General features: G+C 40.0%; 1 protein-coding gene across 3 annotated transcripts in view; it reads left to right on the top strand.

Annotated features, from left to right (window-relative positions):
* The window catches only part of LOC125230061 (WAS/WASL-interacting protein family member 2-like), a 55,697-nt gene that overhangs the window by 32,744 nt on the left and 5,867 nt on the right, over positions 1 to 17,086 (top strand). For 2 of the 3 annotated variants that reach the window (XM_048135054.1, XM_048135056.1), the window contains 4 exons: positions 8,644 to 8,767; positions 9,622 to 9,844; positions 11,748 to 11,848; positions 13,501 to 13,672. In XM_048135054.1, the coding sequence (XP_047991011.1) occupies positions 8,644 to 8,767; positions 9,622 to 9,844; positions 11,748 to 11,848; positions 13,501 to 13,672 (620 nt within the window). Of the gene's footprint in view, positions 1 to 8,643; positions 8,768 to 9,621; positions 9,845 to 11,747; positions 11,849 to 12,441; positions 12,603 to 13,500; positions 13,673 to 17,086 lie in introns of all 3 variants that reach the window. The other variant, XM_048135055.1, reaches the window with a different exon arrangement.

Genomic DNA, 17,086 nt, shown 5'->3' with positions numbered 1-17,086 from the left:
CGAGCGATGCGAATTGTCAACTGCCAGCATATCTCTGATCGGCTTGACTCCTTTGCGCTGCGTAGAGATATAGATAACCTCGCTCTGCATTTTCTATCGCATTTATAACGGGGAGTGCTCCGAGGAATTGTTCGGATTAAACCCTACCGCCTCTTTCCGCCATCGCCCTACGCAACAACATTTCCATCTTCATAATTTAGATGGCTGGCAGTCCTCAACTGTGCGTTTCTCCAGAAACTTCCTGCCTCGCACAGCTAAACTGTAGAATGAATTGTCGCCTGCGGTATTTCCGGATCGATAAAGAAAAGAGCGTACACCTATCTTAAAGGTCGGCAACGCACCTCCAACCTCCACGGGCGGCAGTGATCGCTTACCATCAGGCAATCTGTCTGCTTGTTGGCCTCCTATTCCATAAAAAATGCATATCTTGTGAAAAAATAATAAATATTATTGTTTCTTGGATATCAAATGTCTTATTTCTGCTAAGCGCATATTTTTACTAAACTTTGGTTGACCATAGCTTGGAAACTATAACTCGTATCAAAATAAATGTATATACTTAAGTGTAGGTAATTTAGTTATCTGGAGGCAAACGAATTCAAAACGCTATCTATGAGCTCGATTATCTTGGACTTGGAGTTGAGTGAATAAGTGCTTGAACAGTTAAAGGGTTTGAACAGTTAAGGTGAACACCACTAAAATTATAATATAAGGCTATAATTTGATTCGACTAAGTCCAAGTAACAAAAATCTTAATTTGTTTTCAGTAAAATATTTTTTGTATAAGATCGTTACTTTTGCATTGTTCTTATCTTATCTGATACATTAGTTATTTTCATCATTGTTGATAATGATGATATAACTTTGTTGTTTAACGACTATCTCTAAAACAGATGTCTTCACCCGAATTTAAGTTGTTAACATTCTGACTCATTTCGACACTTTTAATCGTTTGAGTCCTCGCTTAAGAAATTAGGATAATGACTTGGCCAGTTATGAGTTTAACACAGTCGCAGTTGTAAATATGTATATATTTTAAGCTTTAGCCCGCGGCTTCGCTCGCGTTAGAAAGAGACAAAAGTAGCCTATGTCACTCTCCATCCCTCCAAATATCTCCACTTAAAAAATCAAGTCAATTTGTCGCACCGATTTGCCGTGAAAGACGGACAAACAAACAGACACACACTTTCCCATTTATAATATTAAGTATGGATGTATGACCTGAGAATTACGTTGGCAACGTGTATGTTCACATGCACCGGTCTATAGTCCTATACTCATATGTACTTGTACTGCTTGTCAGTTATCGGCGCTGTCACTTTTCCCTAACTGACACTCCGATACTGTCCGGAGTACCTACTAATATGTCAGTGGGACCCTTAAGGTCATAGCTTTAGTTAAAAAAAAACTTCTTTTTATTGTAAAAACATAATTGAATATCGTATGCGCGTTTACCATAATACAGCGTGTGGATTCCATACGGGTGAATAGTGTATCCAGTTATATATATCTGATCATACAAATCGTATAGGATAATCTTTTTGTTAAAAATTGTTAAAAATTAAGTTTTTTTTTAATCTGGCCAAACAGCATTGTACGCCGTCCAACTTAATTTGACATGGTATAAACGTCATGTCGTAATGACGTTTAGGTAGGTGCGTTAATTGGTGTGGACATAATACATTGCGTGCTTTATTATGTATGAAAAAAAAATATCTCATGTAAAAAAAAACCATGTGAGTTAGGATTTAGGATCCTTAGGTCCGAAACTAATCGTTAATTAATATATTCGCCCGTAAGGAATACACACGCTGTATACATACTAGCAAGGTTTTCCCTGCATTCGTCAGATTACCAAATATGTACTTTACAAATGTACTTAGTTATGCAAGGCTTAGTTCCTAATGAATAAGTTCCTGGGTACAATGTATTGTTAATCAGCTGACTAAGCTAACTCTGCAGTGTGGAAATACCATCTTATACGTCAAATTTCAACGAAAATCTGACATTTATTGGAACTCTTTTACAAACCGCTTATATGAATGATTGTGAATAATATAAAATTTCCAGGGAGCGTACTTTTCATGCCGATGACATTAATCTGACGTCACGCTCCGTATAGGGTGGTCCCAAATAGTTTTATTGTAAATTATTAATCATTAGTCGTCAATCATTTTAATCGTGTACAAATTACTTCAAATACAGTAGTCCATTTACATGTGGCATAAATAATACCTACCTACTTGAAATGTGAAACGTGAATATATATATTTTTATACATAAATTTAATTAAATAGTATTGTTAACAACACATTACAATAAATACGTATTAGAAAAGAGAATTCATCTCTAACGTAAAGCACACCATCCTTCTTGCATTCATTACCATGCAAAGAAATTCATAACTTAAAATGATTAATGACTAATGATTAACAATTTACAATAAAACAATTTGTGATCACCCTATATGGAGCGTGACGTCAAATTGATGTCATCGGCACGAAAAGTACGCTCCCTGATAATTACAGATGTAATATGAATGCAGTTTGTCATATGAATACATAAGCCAGTTCTCGGGCTATTAAATTGAATATTGACATTTCAAGTCAACTTTTACTTGGAAATTAACCTTGTACAGTACTGGTTTCGCTTATTAAAGTAAATTTTGATGATATAATCTCAGTTAACTGAAAGCTTTTGATTTTATCATATTCAAGTCAGTAAAAAATATTTCGATATTTTGAAGTGAAACTTCTAATGCGACTTCCTACTGAAAGCGTTAAACCTTCAACGCTCAGTGTTGCCAACTCGAATTTTGAAATACCCCTTCCTATTTTTAACCCCCGACACAAAAACGACGGGGTGTTATAAGTTTGACATGTCTGTCTGTCTGTCCGTCTGCTCCCGAACGGATGAACTGTCTTTAGTTGTCTGTGTTTGTGTCGGGAGTTTCTTAGACATGTTTCAAAAATCGGAAGCGCGGGGGTTTTTTCAGGTTGTTTCCACATTACGAAGTATTTTTTCTTCGAGGGACTCCACGCGGATGAAGTCGCGGGCATTGCTTTGTCTAATGTTGCGATATTTTTCTCTGACTATGACGTATATATGACAATTAATTTCTACGTTTAATAGTTAGGTTCGTGTGTTTCTTATGACTTATCCTTTTCATGGAAGTATGGAAATGACACATACTACGAGTACCAAAAGTGTCCTATAGTCTACTAGCTTTTGCCCACGGGTTTGCTCGCGTCAAATTCGAAAATTGCGGAATGCTCCTTACAAATTTTTAGGGAACCCCCCCCCCCATTTTATGGCAGTGGCCGGATAGAAAGAGACAATAAATAGCCCATGTCACTCTCTATTCCTTGAACTATGTCCACTTAAAATTCACAATTCGTCCTTCCGTTTTGCATACATACTTTCGCAATTATAATACCACTAACTAAGCTTTCTGTTTAGCCCAATGGTTGACTGGTAGAGAATTCCTCAAGGCGTTAAGTCCGCCATTTGTACTCTTTTTTTGTAAATTTGTGCAATAAAGTCTTGTACATCTCGAATTATCTACTCAATTATCTACTCAAGCAGTCACTCTTATTACTCGGGTGTCCATGGGCGGCGGTGATCGCTTACCATCAGGCGACCTGTCTGCTCGTTTGCCTCCTATCCCAAAAAAAAAAACTTAGCAACAATCAACAATTTACGTTATAAATTATTGGCAACCACGGCCTTACTACTAAACGGTTGAAATTTGTCCTTCCTTGTGGTTTTCGTTACCCTTCGATTTGACCCTCAGTTCCTATTTTGAAAACTTGGCACACTTTACCTCATGACTCAAACGTTGTATCATTGCATCCTTAGGTACCTTCGAAGCCTACCAATTATCATCGTGAGTCATCATGACTCATGGTCATGACTTGTCACTGACCTTAGATACATTGTTTATATACATTTATATACATAAGCAATAGAAAATCTCGATTCAATTGTTGGTATTCAGGATATGAAACAGATCACTATTGCTATTGTGAAGAGCAAGTGATCTTATGTTTCTATTTTCAATGATAAGGAATAACCAGAATAACACACAAATATTTTGTATTTTATATACAAGATTTGTATTATTATACATCTGGAGGAAACAGGACTAACCCGAACAAGGTCGTAGTTTTGCCTTGCAGGTTGCTCAGGTGACATGACAGTTGCTTTCGTACAACTAAAACCTAGCGTCTACTTCAAATTCAGGGATTAGTAGCTAAAGGGCTTGGAGCCTTGGACATTGACAACCACGTGTAAATTGTAACTTGTACCTTCGAGAAATGGGCCCCAGCTCTTCAAATAACTTTCAAGCTCCTCAAAATTGAATAACGCGTGTATCGTTCACACAGTTTTCCTACTATTTGTAAATCGTATAACAATGACATAAGCTACTCCAAAGGTCAGCAAGTACACGAAGTATCGCCCTCAATTAGGTCAGCCCAATCAATCGTTAGGTCACTCGACAAGGACGGTGTCCGAAATGTCTCAAACAAGGGCCGGCGGTACACTGAAACATACGTGAGGCTATTTGTTTTTGTCCTTTAGTTTTGTAGAATTTTTAAATAAGCCATACAGTATAGTCGACATCAAATATATCGAACGGACAAGGCACTCACAAATATCTGAACATGCCTCTATTGTAAGTGTGTGTCCGGATTTTTTGGGCATCTCGGTAGCTGCGATATATTGTGACAATTTTAATTTTTAACCCCCGACGCAAAAATGAAGGGGTGTTATAAGTTTGTCGTGTCTGTCTGTCTGTCTATCTGTGGCATCGTAGCTCCCGAACGGATGAACCGATTTAGAATTAGTTTTTGTTTGAAAGCTGAGCTGAGTTAGTCGGGACTCTTAGCCATGTTTCATGAAAATCGGTCTACTATGTCGCGGTCGGGGGATTTTTCAAAATTTTAATTTTGTGGTTAGTTTATTAAAGTTAGTAGTAACACAAGCACCATGCTAAAAGCACATAAACATAATATCAATCACCTTGGTACACTTCCGTATATCGTATTTAGTGGTATTACCAGCACGCTTATTACCAAGCAAAATACCATTGTTTTGCTACTATTGATTAAAACCAAATGTCTTTCATATCATGGTATGATTGCGCGAAAAGCTATACTTGATAGATAAAGAAAAAAAGTAAAAAAAAAAAAACTACAGGAGTCCCTAATTGTACTACTAATTGCAGCCTAAGTGCGATTCCAGTTTCCACATTATCCGATCCGATATCGGATGTAGGACCGTTATCCCATACATTACAGGCGCCATCTTGGATTTTTTCAATTGAAATCCGTCCGACATCCAATGTCGGATCGGATAATGTGAAAACGGACTAATGTTTTTCATGAAGGACAATTTATTTGCATGAGCTTCTCTTTAGAGTTTTGAATAAGTTACAGGTTATATTGTATTTTATTTTGATTTCAAATATTTCTTACCTATAATATATATAGTTAATATTTTTAACAGTGGTTCTAACGTTCGTTTAGATACCCTTTTTCTAACCCTACAAAAATGTATTAAAATTATATTTTTTTCGTTGGGTCTGTAAACACTATCGTCTAGGCACACCTCGGACACTGACGATCAAATATATGAAAAAGAGGCGCGTTCCTAGCACACAATCTAAGCTCGTCTAGGTGAACGAGTACTATGCTTGTATGAGTGAAATATGACAGGTCGACTGTTCGCGTTTTTAACAGGCAGTAACTGTGAGGTAACCGAGAGGGGGTGGGCGGCACTTTCAGCGGTGAGCGGAAGTGGCCATACTGTACGATAGTACTCTTTATTATACTGTGGCCTAGGTGTAGAACCGTAATATAAGTAATAGTGATTATTAGTAAACAAACTGAGTCATAATTGACACGTCATATAAATAAACATGTTAGTCACCGTTGAGGTTATCTCGTAACTGCAATCTTGACCGATGTCGCTGGATTTACTTTCCTTTATGAATCATCATATTCATCATTGTCATCATCATCATTGTAAACGACCGGTCTGGCCTAGCGCGTAGTGACACTGCCTGCTACGCCGCGGTCCCGGATTCGAATCCCGGTAAGGGCATTTATTTGTGTGATGAGCCATGGATGTTTTCTATGTATATAAGTACTAGCTTTTGCTCGCGGCTTCGCTCGCGTTAGAAAGATACAAAAAGTAGCCTATGTCACTCTCCATCCCTTCACCAATCTCCACCTAAAAAAATCATGTCAATTGGTCGCTCCGTTTTGCCGTGAAAGACGGACAAACAAACAGACACACACACTTTCCCATTTATAATATTAGTATGGATTTGTATATTATATATATCGTTGTCTGAGTACCTGCAACACAAGCCATCTTGAGCTTACCGCGGGGCTCAGTCAATCTGTGTAAGAATGATCTATTGGGTTGGTAAGAAAGTAATGAGCGAATCATAACCAATATTGTAATTTTTATTTAATTTATTATTTTAATCATTTATCAAAAATATAACGGCCTTTGTTATCTACTACTTGTCTCCATCGTTCTGGTAAAGAATGAATAGCATCGGCGAAGAAGTTCTTAGGTTTAGATTCAAAAAACTCAGCTATGTACTGTCGTAGATGGGCTTGATCATCGAACTTTTTTTCATTCAAGGCATTGCTTAGCGATCTGAACAATGCGTAATCCGTAGGTGCCAAGTCTGGAGAGTACGGTGGATGAGGTATCACTTTCCAACCTAGTTCCAATAGCTTTAGCCGAGTCACTTTTGCAATATGTGGGCGAGCATTGTCGTGTAAGAAAAAAACTTTAGCATGCTGTGGACGATTCTGACAGATATTTTGGTTTAAATTTTCAAGCTGATTACAGTATACTGATGCGGTAACAGTCATTCCACTTGGTAGGAGTTCCCAGTGAATAATACCATGAATATCCCACCAAACGGACAGCATAACTTTTTTCGGGTGAGGCTCTGTTTTTGGTGCCTCTATTCCTTTTTCGTTTGGAGCTAGCCACTGACGTTTGCGTGTGTGATTTATATATAAGACCCATTTTTCATCTCCAGTGATAAGATGGTCCAACCAGTTGAATGTGCGGCGAAAAGACAGAAGTTGTATGCAGATATCGGCACGGCGGTTTAGTTGATCTCTATCAAGTGCGTGCGGTATCCAAACACTGTATTTGTAGTTTTTTCCCAACTCGTGTAAATGTGTTTCTATGGTGACATGAGAGCAGCCTAACTCGGTAGCAAGAGTACGACTCGTTAGCCTCGGATCTCCTTCAATTAAGGTTTTTAATTTGGCTACATCAATCTTCACCGGTCGACCAGACTTAGGTTGATCTGATAATGAAAAGTCGCCACTACGAAACCGCTGGAACCATCGTTTCGCCGTGGCCTCAGACACAACTTCAGGAGCAACACGCTGACATATATTACGCACTGCTTCGGCGGCTGAATGGCCAGACTGAAATTCATATAGTAAGCAATGCCTTACATGCACTTTTAATTCGTCCATTTTCTTCCTTATATTAGCTCGGCGACAGCTAGTGAATGACTGACGAGAAACTGTGCGACTCGCCCTTTATATACTTTCGACCATAGAAGATTCTAGAACTCTCTCAAAAATTTTATGTGGAATTCAATCGATCGCTCATTACTTTCTTACCAACCCAATATAATATTTATTATTTATGCACACTGCACATAATTTGCAGCGACAGAAAAACACTATCAGAAAGAAAGAAAAGACGTTTTCCCCTCACTAGCTCGGAAACACGTGTTTTGTCCTTTAATACCAGCGGGTAAAAACGCATTTTATCCACTAGTGGGTAAAGTAATTTGACCTTGAATAAAGTCAAATTAACTGCTTTAAAATTGACAAAAGTAGGTGAATCTAGTAATAAAGATGATTTACCACCTGTGGAACTACTAGAAGCAGTGATAAACTCATTTTTTGCGTTGTAGTTTCCTCGCTATAGTGAGGGGAAAAGTTTTGTGTTACACTCGGGTGCAAATGTATTTTACTTCTCGTGTGTTAAAAAACTCGCAAGTTCAGGATTACTCGCTTCGCTCGTGGTTCAACTATAGAATCCTTTCACTTGCTCGTTTTTCAATTCCACACTCGGCGTTAAAATACAATATTGCCCCCTTGTATAACAAATAACTATTATTAGCACAAAATACACATACTTATATCTAGCTTAATCTAATTGTACATAATGTCTAGTGGATTGCGCTAAAAGGTCAGCTGGCTGTCTCGGCGTGAGCCGCATGGCCCACTCCGCGACCCTAATTTTCAGTAAGAACCAGGAGTTCGCCAGGCCCGCAAGGGCAACGCTGGCGGGGCAACGGTAGTCTACAACCGTGGTCCCGAAACCCCGCCGAAGGCGAGCGTCGGAACACCCCAGGGGGTTTAGTCCGTGGGAGTCGGACATACCCACTTGGCTCTCCCGGGCCAGTGGGATCCATAACGGATTCCCCCTGGGTAATCAAAAAAAAAGGTGGCACTCAGTAAATGGCAAAATATCACATCTATCCAAACAAAATTTTTATCCAACAAAATACCCCGGTTTATCTCATAGTATAAGGTATACTATGTAAACTACGAGGCGTAATTTGAACCAGGATTCTCTTTTTTCCAGAGCTCATCAGACTCGGTGCTAACCGGCGGCGTGGCGGAGCGAGTCCAGAACATGCAAACGCCAGTCGCCTCCACGCTGCATCGCAACAAGAGTGCCCTGCATTCAACCACCCCTGCTGCCCTAGGTAAGGACAACACTCCATAGCAGTAGCAGTAAGTGAAGAAGAAAACCATGGGATCATCACATACATCGTTATGAACTGGCGGCTTGGCGGAGCTAGTCCAGAACATGCAAACGCCAGTCGCCTCTACGTAACAAGAGTGCGCTGCATTCAACTACCCCTGCTGCCCTAGGTAAGGACAACACTCCATAGCAGTAGCAGTAAGTGGTTTGGCGGAGCTAGTCCAGAACATGCAAACGCCAGTCGCCTCCACGCTGCATCGTAACAGAGTGCCCTGCATTCAACTATCCCTGCTGCCCTAGGTGAGGAAGGTCAAGACTCCATACTCCATAGCAGTGTGGTAATAAAGGCAAAACCAAGGGATTACATAGTTTGCTCAAACAGATGTTTTGAGTTGTGATGTGACTTGCAAAGAGCGTCCATGAATGTACCTTAGGAATTCAATTCTTGTTCGAATCCTTTGTATGTAAGTAGTTCAAATCTTCAGATTCTTTTGATTTTTTTATACGATAGGAAGCAATCGAGCAGACAGGTCGCCTCATGGTAAGCGATCACTGCCGCCCATGGACACCCGAAACACCAGAAGGATTGGAGGTCTACGCTATTTTCTTGAAGGTTTAAAGGTCGTATTGGCTCGGAAATACCGAAGGCAACAGTTAATTCCATATTTATTCTGATTTATTTTGACGACCGGTCTGGCGCAGTCGGTAAAAATAAGTGAATTTGTGTGATGAGCAACTATTTGTCCCAGTGTTTTATTTAAAATGGTTTATATATGTAGAACAATTGGTACTAAGGTAAACAAATGATATCTTCGTTCAAGATCCTATATTTTTACCAGTGTTTGTATGTTTCAGGAGGCAGCATGTCGTCCCTAACCTCAGCCCCCACAACCCCGACTCCGTGCGCGTCTCTCTCCACCTCCGATTTATCCGAGCGGCCCCGGATAAGCCACGGCAAGCCGAACCTTGCGCCGCGGCCGCCGGCCAACCCCCCGGACCGGCCTAGCCCGCCACCCAAGAAACTTAATATCAATGGTGGGAAAATGGCTGGAAGAGCGCAGAGTATGAGGGTCCCCAGGTGAGACAATTTTGTATGACTTTACTGAAGGTATCCCTTTGTCCTTGTAGTCGCTTTCTAACTTATCCGTGCGGCCCTGGATTAGCCACGGCAAGCCGAACCTCGCGCCGCGGCCGCCGGCCAACCCCCGGACGGCCTAGCCCGCCACCCAAGAAACTTAATATCAATGGTGGGAAAATGGCTGGAAGAGCGCAAAGCATGAGGGTTCCCAGGTGAGACAATTTTGTATGACTTTACTGAAGGTATCCCTTTGTCCTTGTAGTCGCTTTCTAACTTATCCGTGCGGCCCTGGATTAGCCACGGCAAGCCGAACCTCGCGCCGCGGCCGCCGGCCAACCCCCGGACGGCCTAGCCCGCCACCTAAGAAACTCAATATCAATGGTGGGAAAATGGCTGGAAGAGCGCAGAGTATGAGGGTCCCCAGGTGAGAGAACTTCGTTATACTTGACTGAAGATATCCATTGTCCTTGTAGTCAGCCTCTAACTTGATCGAGCGGCCCCGGATAAGCCACGGCAAACCGAATGGGAAGATGACGGAAAGAGCGTAAAAGCATAAGAGTACCTAGGTAAGACAATTTTGCATGACTTAACTGATCTTTAACTTGTCCGAGCGGCCTGGAATCAGCTACAGTTCGCCGAAACGAAATTCACATCGCGGCTGCCAAGTAGTTTTCTCCTCGCATTTCTTGAGTTATCAAACGTTCTTGAGCTGTCAAACAGAGTTGTTCACATTATTTTGGATCTTATGTAATCTCTCTTACGGCTTGTGAATTATCAATGAGATTTTATACTTTATCAAGTTTATCAATAACACATCCGATTCGGTCGTGTCGTGGAATTTTAGTATATATTTTTAGTGTTTTAATATATTGTTTTATAGTATTTCAGCACAATAGTTAAACCGTTGTTACAATCGTGTAAGTTAATTTAATCTGTACATAAATTATACATTTTCCTACTTGTCTATGAGGTTAGGTTATTGGTGCCATATTTAACCGTTAAACACTCCAATGTGATACTACTGAACTAGGACTGTATGCTGAGTGGAAATATAATTAGGGTCATGAAAAAAGTGCTCGTGAAATGTACTTACTTACTTACTTTACTTACTTTGTTGGCGCGACGACCCAAAGTGAGTCTTGGCCTCCAACACAAGAGCACGCCACTTTACGCGGTCCAGAGCGACCTCTCGCCAGCCCTCGTTAACGCCGAGTTCACGGAGATCTGCTTCCACTCTATCTGCCCAACGATATCTAGGATGGCCAGCGGGACGGCGTCCAGTTGGACAACCCAGATAGGCTCTCTTGACTGCCCGATCCTCACCCATCCTTATAAGATGGCCAAGCCAGCGGAGACGATGTGCCTTGGTCTCACCTATTATATTCGGTTCGGCTATACCTATAAGATGTTCAATTTCGGCATTTTTTCGGATTCTCCAACTGCCATCGTCTCTTTTCACGGGTCCCAGAATCTTCCTGAACACCTTACGTGATAGAGTGATACTTACTTACGTACTCTATTTCTGTTATACTTTAGCTTAGGTGGTTTATAACCCTTCGTTTAGTTGTTATCCTTGTAAGACCCAGCTTGGTCCTGGTACAAGTACAAAATTAAATTCGAGCAGTGATTTCTTGTAGAAGTTCCAAATTCTAAGGGTCACTTGCATCAACCACATTTGACAGACACATCATCGTCAAGCAGCAGACGTCTATGAAACTTCCTATAAAATAAAATTTTACGAACGCTTTAACGGTGACAGACGGTTTGATGCAACCGGACCTTAATCGGATAATTGGTCAGGATCTTAGAAGGTACTAGAGTCGTTCTGTTTATATGTTTACGGAAAACTTCAGGCGTTCTCAAGGATCTTAAGCCGCCTTACAGAAACAATTTATCGTTACAGATCACCACCGGTGTCGCCACCGTCGCCGGTCGGGTCGCGGCCGCCGCAGCTACCGCCCGCCAACCCGCCTATCGGGACCAAGAATCCGGCTTCACATTTCGGTAAGACATTTACTAAAATTTTTAAAATTGGAGAGACAAATAATTATTAATGTTTTAGTTTGCTTTGTGTTAGAGCATTTTTTTTGCACTTTTTTAAAATGTGATATTTTGGATTTTTATGTTATTTCTTCTACTAAGAATTACTAGTTTTTGAATTGTAATAGATAACAATTTGTTCCATATGTTTTTTCTTATTTTGTTACTATTGTGAGATATGTACTCGAGGGTAGGTTCATTTATGGAAATATTATGAGGGTAATTTGGATAAAATTAATTTTGTATAAACGCCGGATGAGTAATGCCGTGTTTCGCCGTTTAACCCCTAAACTGGTGGGTGGGTTTGAGGGTTTGGGTTGTCGTGAGGGGTAGTAACAAATGAGGAAAGTAACAAAAATGTATGGACATTCTGGGACACTTTTTGTCTCCTATTGAGATAGAAAGTGCTTGTGATTCTGAGTAGGTACTTTTTATAATTCTTAAAATCAAAAAAAAAAAGTAAAAAAAAGGAAACGCTCATGAATGAATATTTACTCCCATCAAAGGGATAAGTTCGCCTTTGTACTGTTCTCATGAATGAATATTTACGTGTGTAGGCACAATGCGAGCGCCCCGAGGCCTGCGGCCGCCCGGCGTGTGTCCGCCGCCGCCGCCGGGCGCGCCCCCGCCCCCGCCGCCGGGCGCGCCGCCGCCGCCGCCCGCGCGCCACGCCTCGCTCACGCACCCGCCGCCCCCACCGCCGCACCATAGGCAACACGTGAGTCTAGCGTTCTCCACTGTAATAGGTATGGCCGGTTGGCCGGCTCGACAACCTAAAGCAAAAAAGGCGCCATTCCAGAGCTCCTCCTCCTCTTGACTCGCGTTTCACCTGTGACAGATATGGCAAAAGGTGTCGGGCTGCCATCGGACTGCTGAGCCATAAAAACACGATGTACCGGCACCACACAATAAAATCACTGCAACGATCATCTGCTAAGATGTCGCGGCCAATGAACAGTAGGTATGGCGTAAACAGTGAACACTTCGATGCCTGGTGTAATGTATCACTGCACGTGACGCGTCACTCACGCAGACGCCACCGCTGCCGATTCTGCTGTCCGCACCACAGGCAAACACGTGTGTCATCCACTGTACCTGTGGGTATATATCGAACACTCCGAGGTGTGCGGCCGCCTGGCGTGTGGCCACTGCTAAAGCGTAACGCCTTCCTGACGCAGCCGATACCCCCACACTCCATCCTAATAATAATCCTTCACTTTCCGCTCTTAATACACAATGTACTATTTTTTGTAAACGTTGAAATAACATACATACATGCAGACATATAATCACGCCCGTATCCCGTAAAGGGGTAGGCAGAGGACATGAACTACTAAATTTCAGTGCCACTCTTGGCAAACAGGGGTTGAAAGAAATCCGAATTGTGACATTGCAGTGACAGGTTGCCAACCTCTCGCCTACACCACAATTTAACCCATATCCCACAGTCGACTTCTACGACACCCACGGGAGGAAAGGGGTGGTGAAATTCTTAACCCGACATGGGGACGTTAAAATAAGGCTAAAATATTTACCCTTTTAGGTCTAACAACCTAAAAACTTGTCTACAAAAGCCTTTTTTAAAGCCAAATAACGAATGAACCTTCACTCCCCAGAGTTCTATCCACGACGAGACGCCAGCGCCGCCGCCGCCGGTGCGCGGGTCGTCGGTGCGGCTGCCCGAGCTGGAGGCGCGCTTCGCCGAGCTGTTCCACGCGCCGCACCGCTTCCCGCCCCCCGACCCCTTCCTGCGCATCGTCAAGGGCTACTCCAGCGCCACCGCCGCTGGTAAGTATGCGTGATCGCCGCCGGCCCGACCGCTCAACCAGGGTACAGCGAGATGGAGATAGCCCTTTTTGTACTAAATTCGAAAACGAGGATGCTTTTTAGGGTTTTTGAAGTGGAACTTCTAATGCGACTTCAACTGACAGCGTTAAACGTTTACCTCAAATAAAAATAAAAAACGCACAGTTTAAGTCTAACAACTCGAATTTTGAAATACCCCTTCCTATTTTCATTTCCACAAAAATCAAAATAATTTATTCAGTGAGTAGGCCACAGGGGCACTTTTATATGTCAACATTACAATAAATAATATGGATTTGACAAAATTAAAAAGCTACTTTAAATTAAAAATTAAACATTGCGAAAAAAAAAATACAAACTGATACAAAAAATAAAAACGACTAAAATAACTTTAGAGTTGTAAAAGACTATTGAGAGTCAGAGACATTACGAAGTTTCACTTCTTCCGCGCGAAGGGACTCCACACACTGTTAAAGTGAATCTAATGCGACTTCCAACAGTCATGCGTTAAACGTTTAACGCTCAGTGTTTCCAACTCAAATTTTGAAATCCTCCTATTTTCATTTCCACAGCACGAAGTTTGACTTCTTACGCGCGGAAGAACTCTACCACAGTATAAGGACGACTCAGTAATAATTGTTCTAATACATTTTGAGCCGCGCGGTTTGTCCTTGAGTAGCGCCCTGCGCGAGCGAGGTGCAGAGAGTAGGTACATGCGGAACCGGATGATGCCGGTCGCGTCAGTACGCGCCGCGCTGCGTGGCGCTGCCAAGGTCACGCGGCGCGTGCGAGAGAGCCAAATATTGATCGCGGGAGATTAACTACTGAGTCGTCCTTATACTGTGACTCCATCATTTTTTTATAATTTCCAAGATTTGGCGTCTAGAACGGCCGCTTCACTCGCTCTACCCTAGATCCGGCTTGGGTGATGACAAGCGACTGGTGTATACGTGGTGCGGCTTGTGTGTGCGTGTGTCGCTCTTGACTGTCCTCTTTTACTTTCACTAATAAATCTAATAATAAAAAAGTTTTAAACTAAGGTATATTGCCAATAACTGGCCACCTTATACCAAACATGACTAATTTGTTTTATTATTCGATTTCGATACAATTTGATAATTCTTTAAAAGCACATTATAGGCCAAATTCACCGTACGCCTTCAAACATAAACTGAGAGAAATATACCAAAAAATCATGTATATATTTTTAATCTTTATGCCTATCCCCTTCAAACTTTATACATTTTATCAAAGCCTGACGAAGAATCGAATAGTTAAATAAAAATTGACCCTCATCTAAAAATACAATGGTTATATTAGTGAAAGTAAAACGTACACACAAGGTGCATCCCGTGCCAAAACCTAAAGGCATTTTTATTATTCTTAAATCTTATTATGACAGGAATATGAACCACTGAATTCTATTGTGCATAGTAATTGTCGTGTACATTTTGCATAACATTTTGTTACATTCGTAAACCTGTATTTACATTAACAAATCCTTGCCTCATTGCCCTCATTTGTCATTGAGGAGAAATTTATTTTATCAATTTTTCTTTAAAACATAATTTGTACTTCATATAGTACATTCGGTACCTATTGGGCATAATTGGGTCAATACAAATTGTTGTTGGGCCCCGCATTTAAATATTTCATAATAGAGTTCAGTGGCATTCACGTACTGCTTATATTTTTAAATTATGTCAATTTATAAGTAATACAAGTAGTGAAATCGAACACAGTTAGCGAAAATGATACCTTACCTCTGCAACAATGTTAAAAATTGCAGAAGTCAAGACGTAACGTCAAAAAAAGTAGTTAGTTTTAGACCAAAAGTTGTTTAGGAGAGTTGTTGTTATACAAAGTGCACTTACTAAGAGAAGACGTTTTATATAAGCATAAAATGATTAATTTTATTGTATTACTATTATTTAACTTGAACTGCCTAGAATTATTCCATTTCGTTTATATACGCACATTTGCGTAGGTATCAAATTAGTATTATTATGTACATGGTACATACTATACAGTAAGTGCAATAGGTACAAGTCATGTGTTGACATAATAATTAGGTCGTATGTAGTTAGAAATAAGAGTCATTTTATATCGTTATCCGTTACATACCAAAAGCGAGGCATTTCTTACTAGTGACTTATTGACAACTAATTTATGATAAAATAATATTTCTATATTTAAATCTTAATCAGAATTTGAGAAAATATATAATAATTATTTGTCAATGTCTTGTAACGGTCAGAAATGCTTCTATGCACGATGCATGTCTGAGGGATAATAGTTTTCGAATAATTTTTACTTTTGCACTTGGGCAGTATGAATATTTTTAAAGTATTTCAATTTAAGTATCCCTATTGCTCATAACTTTATTTTTTTAAGTAAAGATGAAACTCCCATGTTTAAAAATTGCATTTATTTCAAAGTCTGAATTGAATTTGCGTTTTTCACAAAGTGTTTTCACTTTCATCCACGTTTCAAACATTTCACAACCACTGAGTGTTTCACTGATCATTCAAGTTTCAAATTAACCTCACGGGAGTATGGTTCCATTGGCCTCAAAATTCAGTCATTTCAGACCAAACATATATTTGTTAATAAGTTTTTGTTAAGGTAGAGTAAATTATTTTTCTTAATGAATATGTAGATGTTTAACATTATGTTTACGTTGAGTCATTATATTAATCGTATGTATATGTAGTTTAGTCGCTGTAACGCAAAGTATTCTCCCGGCTGAGAGGCAATCGCTAGTAAATCAATATAATTTTTATGTCATTATATTCCTTGTAATTTTCCTTTCTTGAATATCTGAAATCTTATACTTTAATTGAATTTGTTATTTTGGTACCCAAAAGTTTCTTCTATTTAATTTTGTTATAAGTAGTCAACTTGCAAAAATCATTTTTCTACATGAATGCCTTTTAAAGTTTTTAACAACTATCAAAGTTTCAGTATTAATTTATCCGTCCTAATGAAAAAAAAAAAAAAAGTTTTATAGTGAAATATGCTATTTTCATCAGATGTACCAAATTATTATATTAAGTTCGGTTCCAAAGTATAAAAGTATACGATAATCAGTTTACTAGCGATTACCCTCTTTTATTAGGAATGTTAAAAATACGTATGTCCTTTGTGATCTATTATTTTAATAGTGAGGTGCCATGTACTGCGAATTTGTGTAATTGTTGACGGCTTGAAGTTATTCACATTATAATTTTAGTTCCGAAGGTTGCCGCCTTTTTTAACTGGCGTAATAATGCTATTGGCGATATCTTTCGATCGAACCCGATTTTAAATAGGATTTGTTAATTTGATTCTTTGGTATCATAAAATCGTGATAATATTGAAAATCTTTATTTTTATTTTTATAAAAAATGTTGATGT

Source organism: Leguminivora glycinivorella, chromosome 10 (genome assembly GCF_023078275.1).
Source record: "Leguminivora glycinivorella isolate SPB_JAAS2020 chromosome 10, LegGlyc_1.1, whole genome shotgun sequence".
In the NCBI taxonomy this organism is placed as follows: Eukaryota; Metazoa; Arthropoda; class Insecta; order Lepidoptera; family Tortricidae; genus Leguminivora; species Leguminivora glycinivorella.
This window is presented reverse-complemented; position numbering and strand designations above follow the sequence as displayed.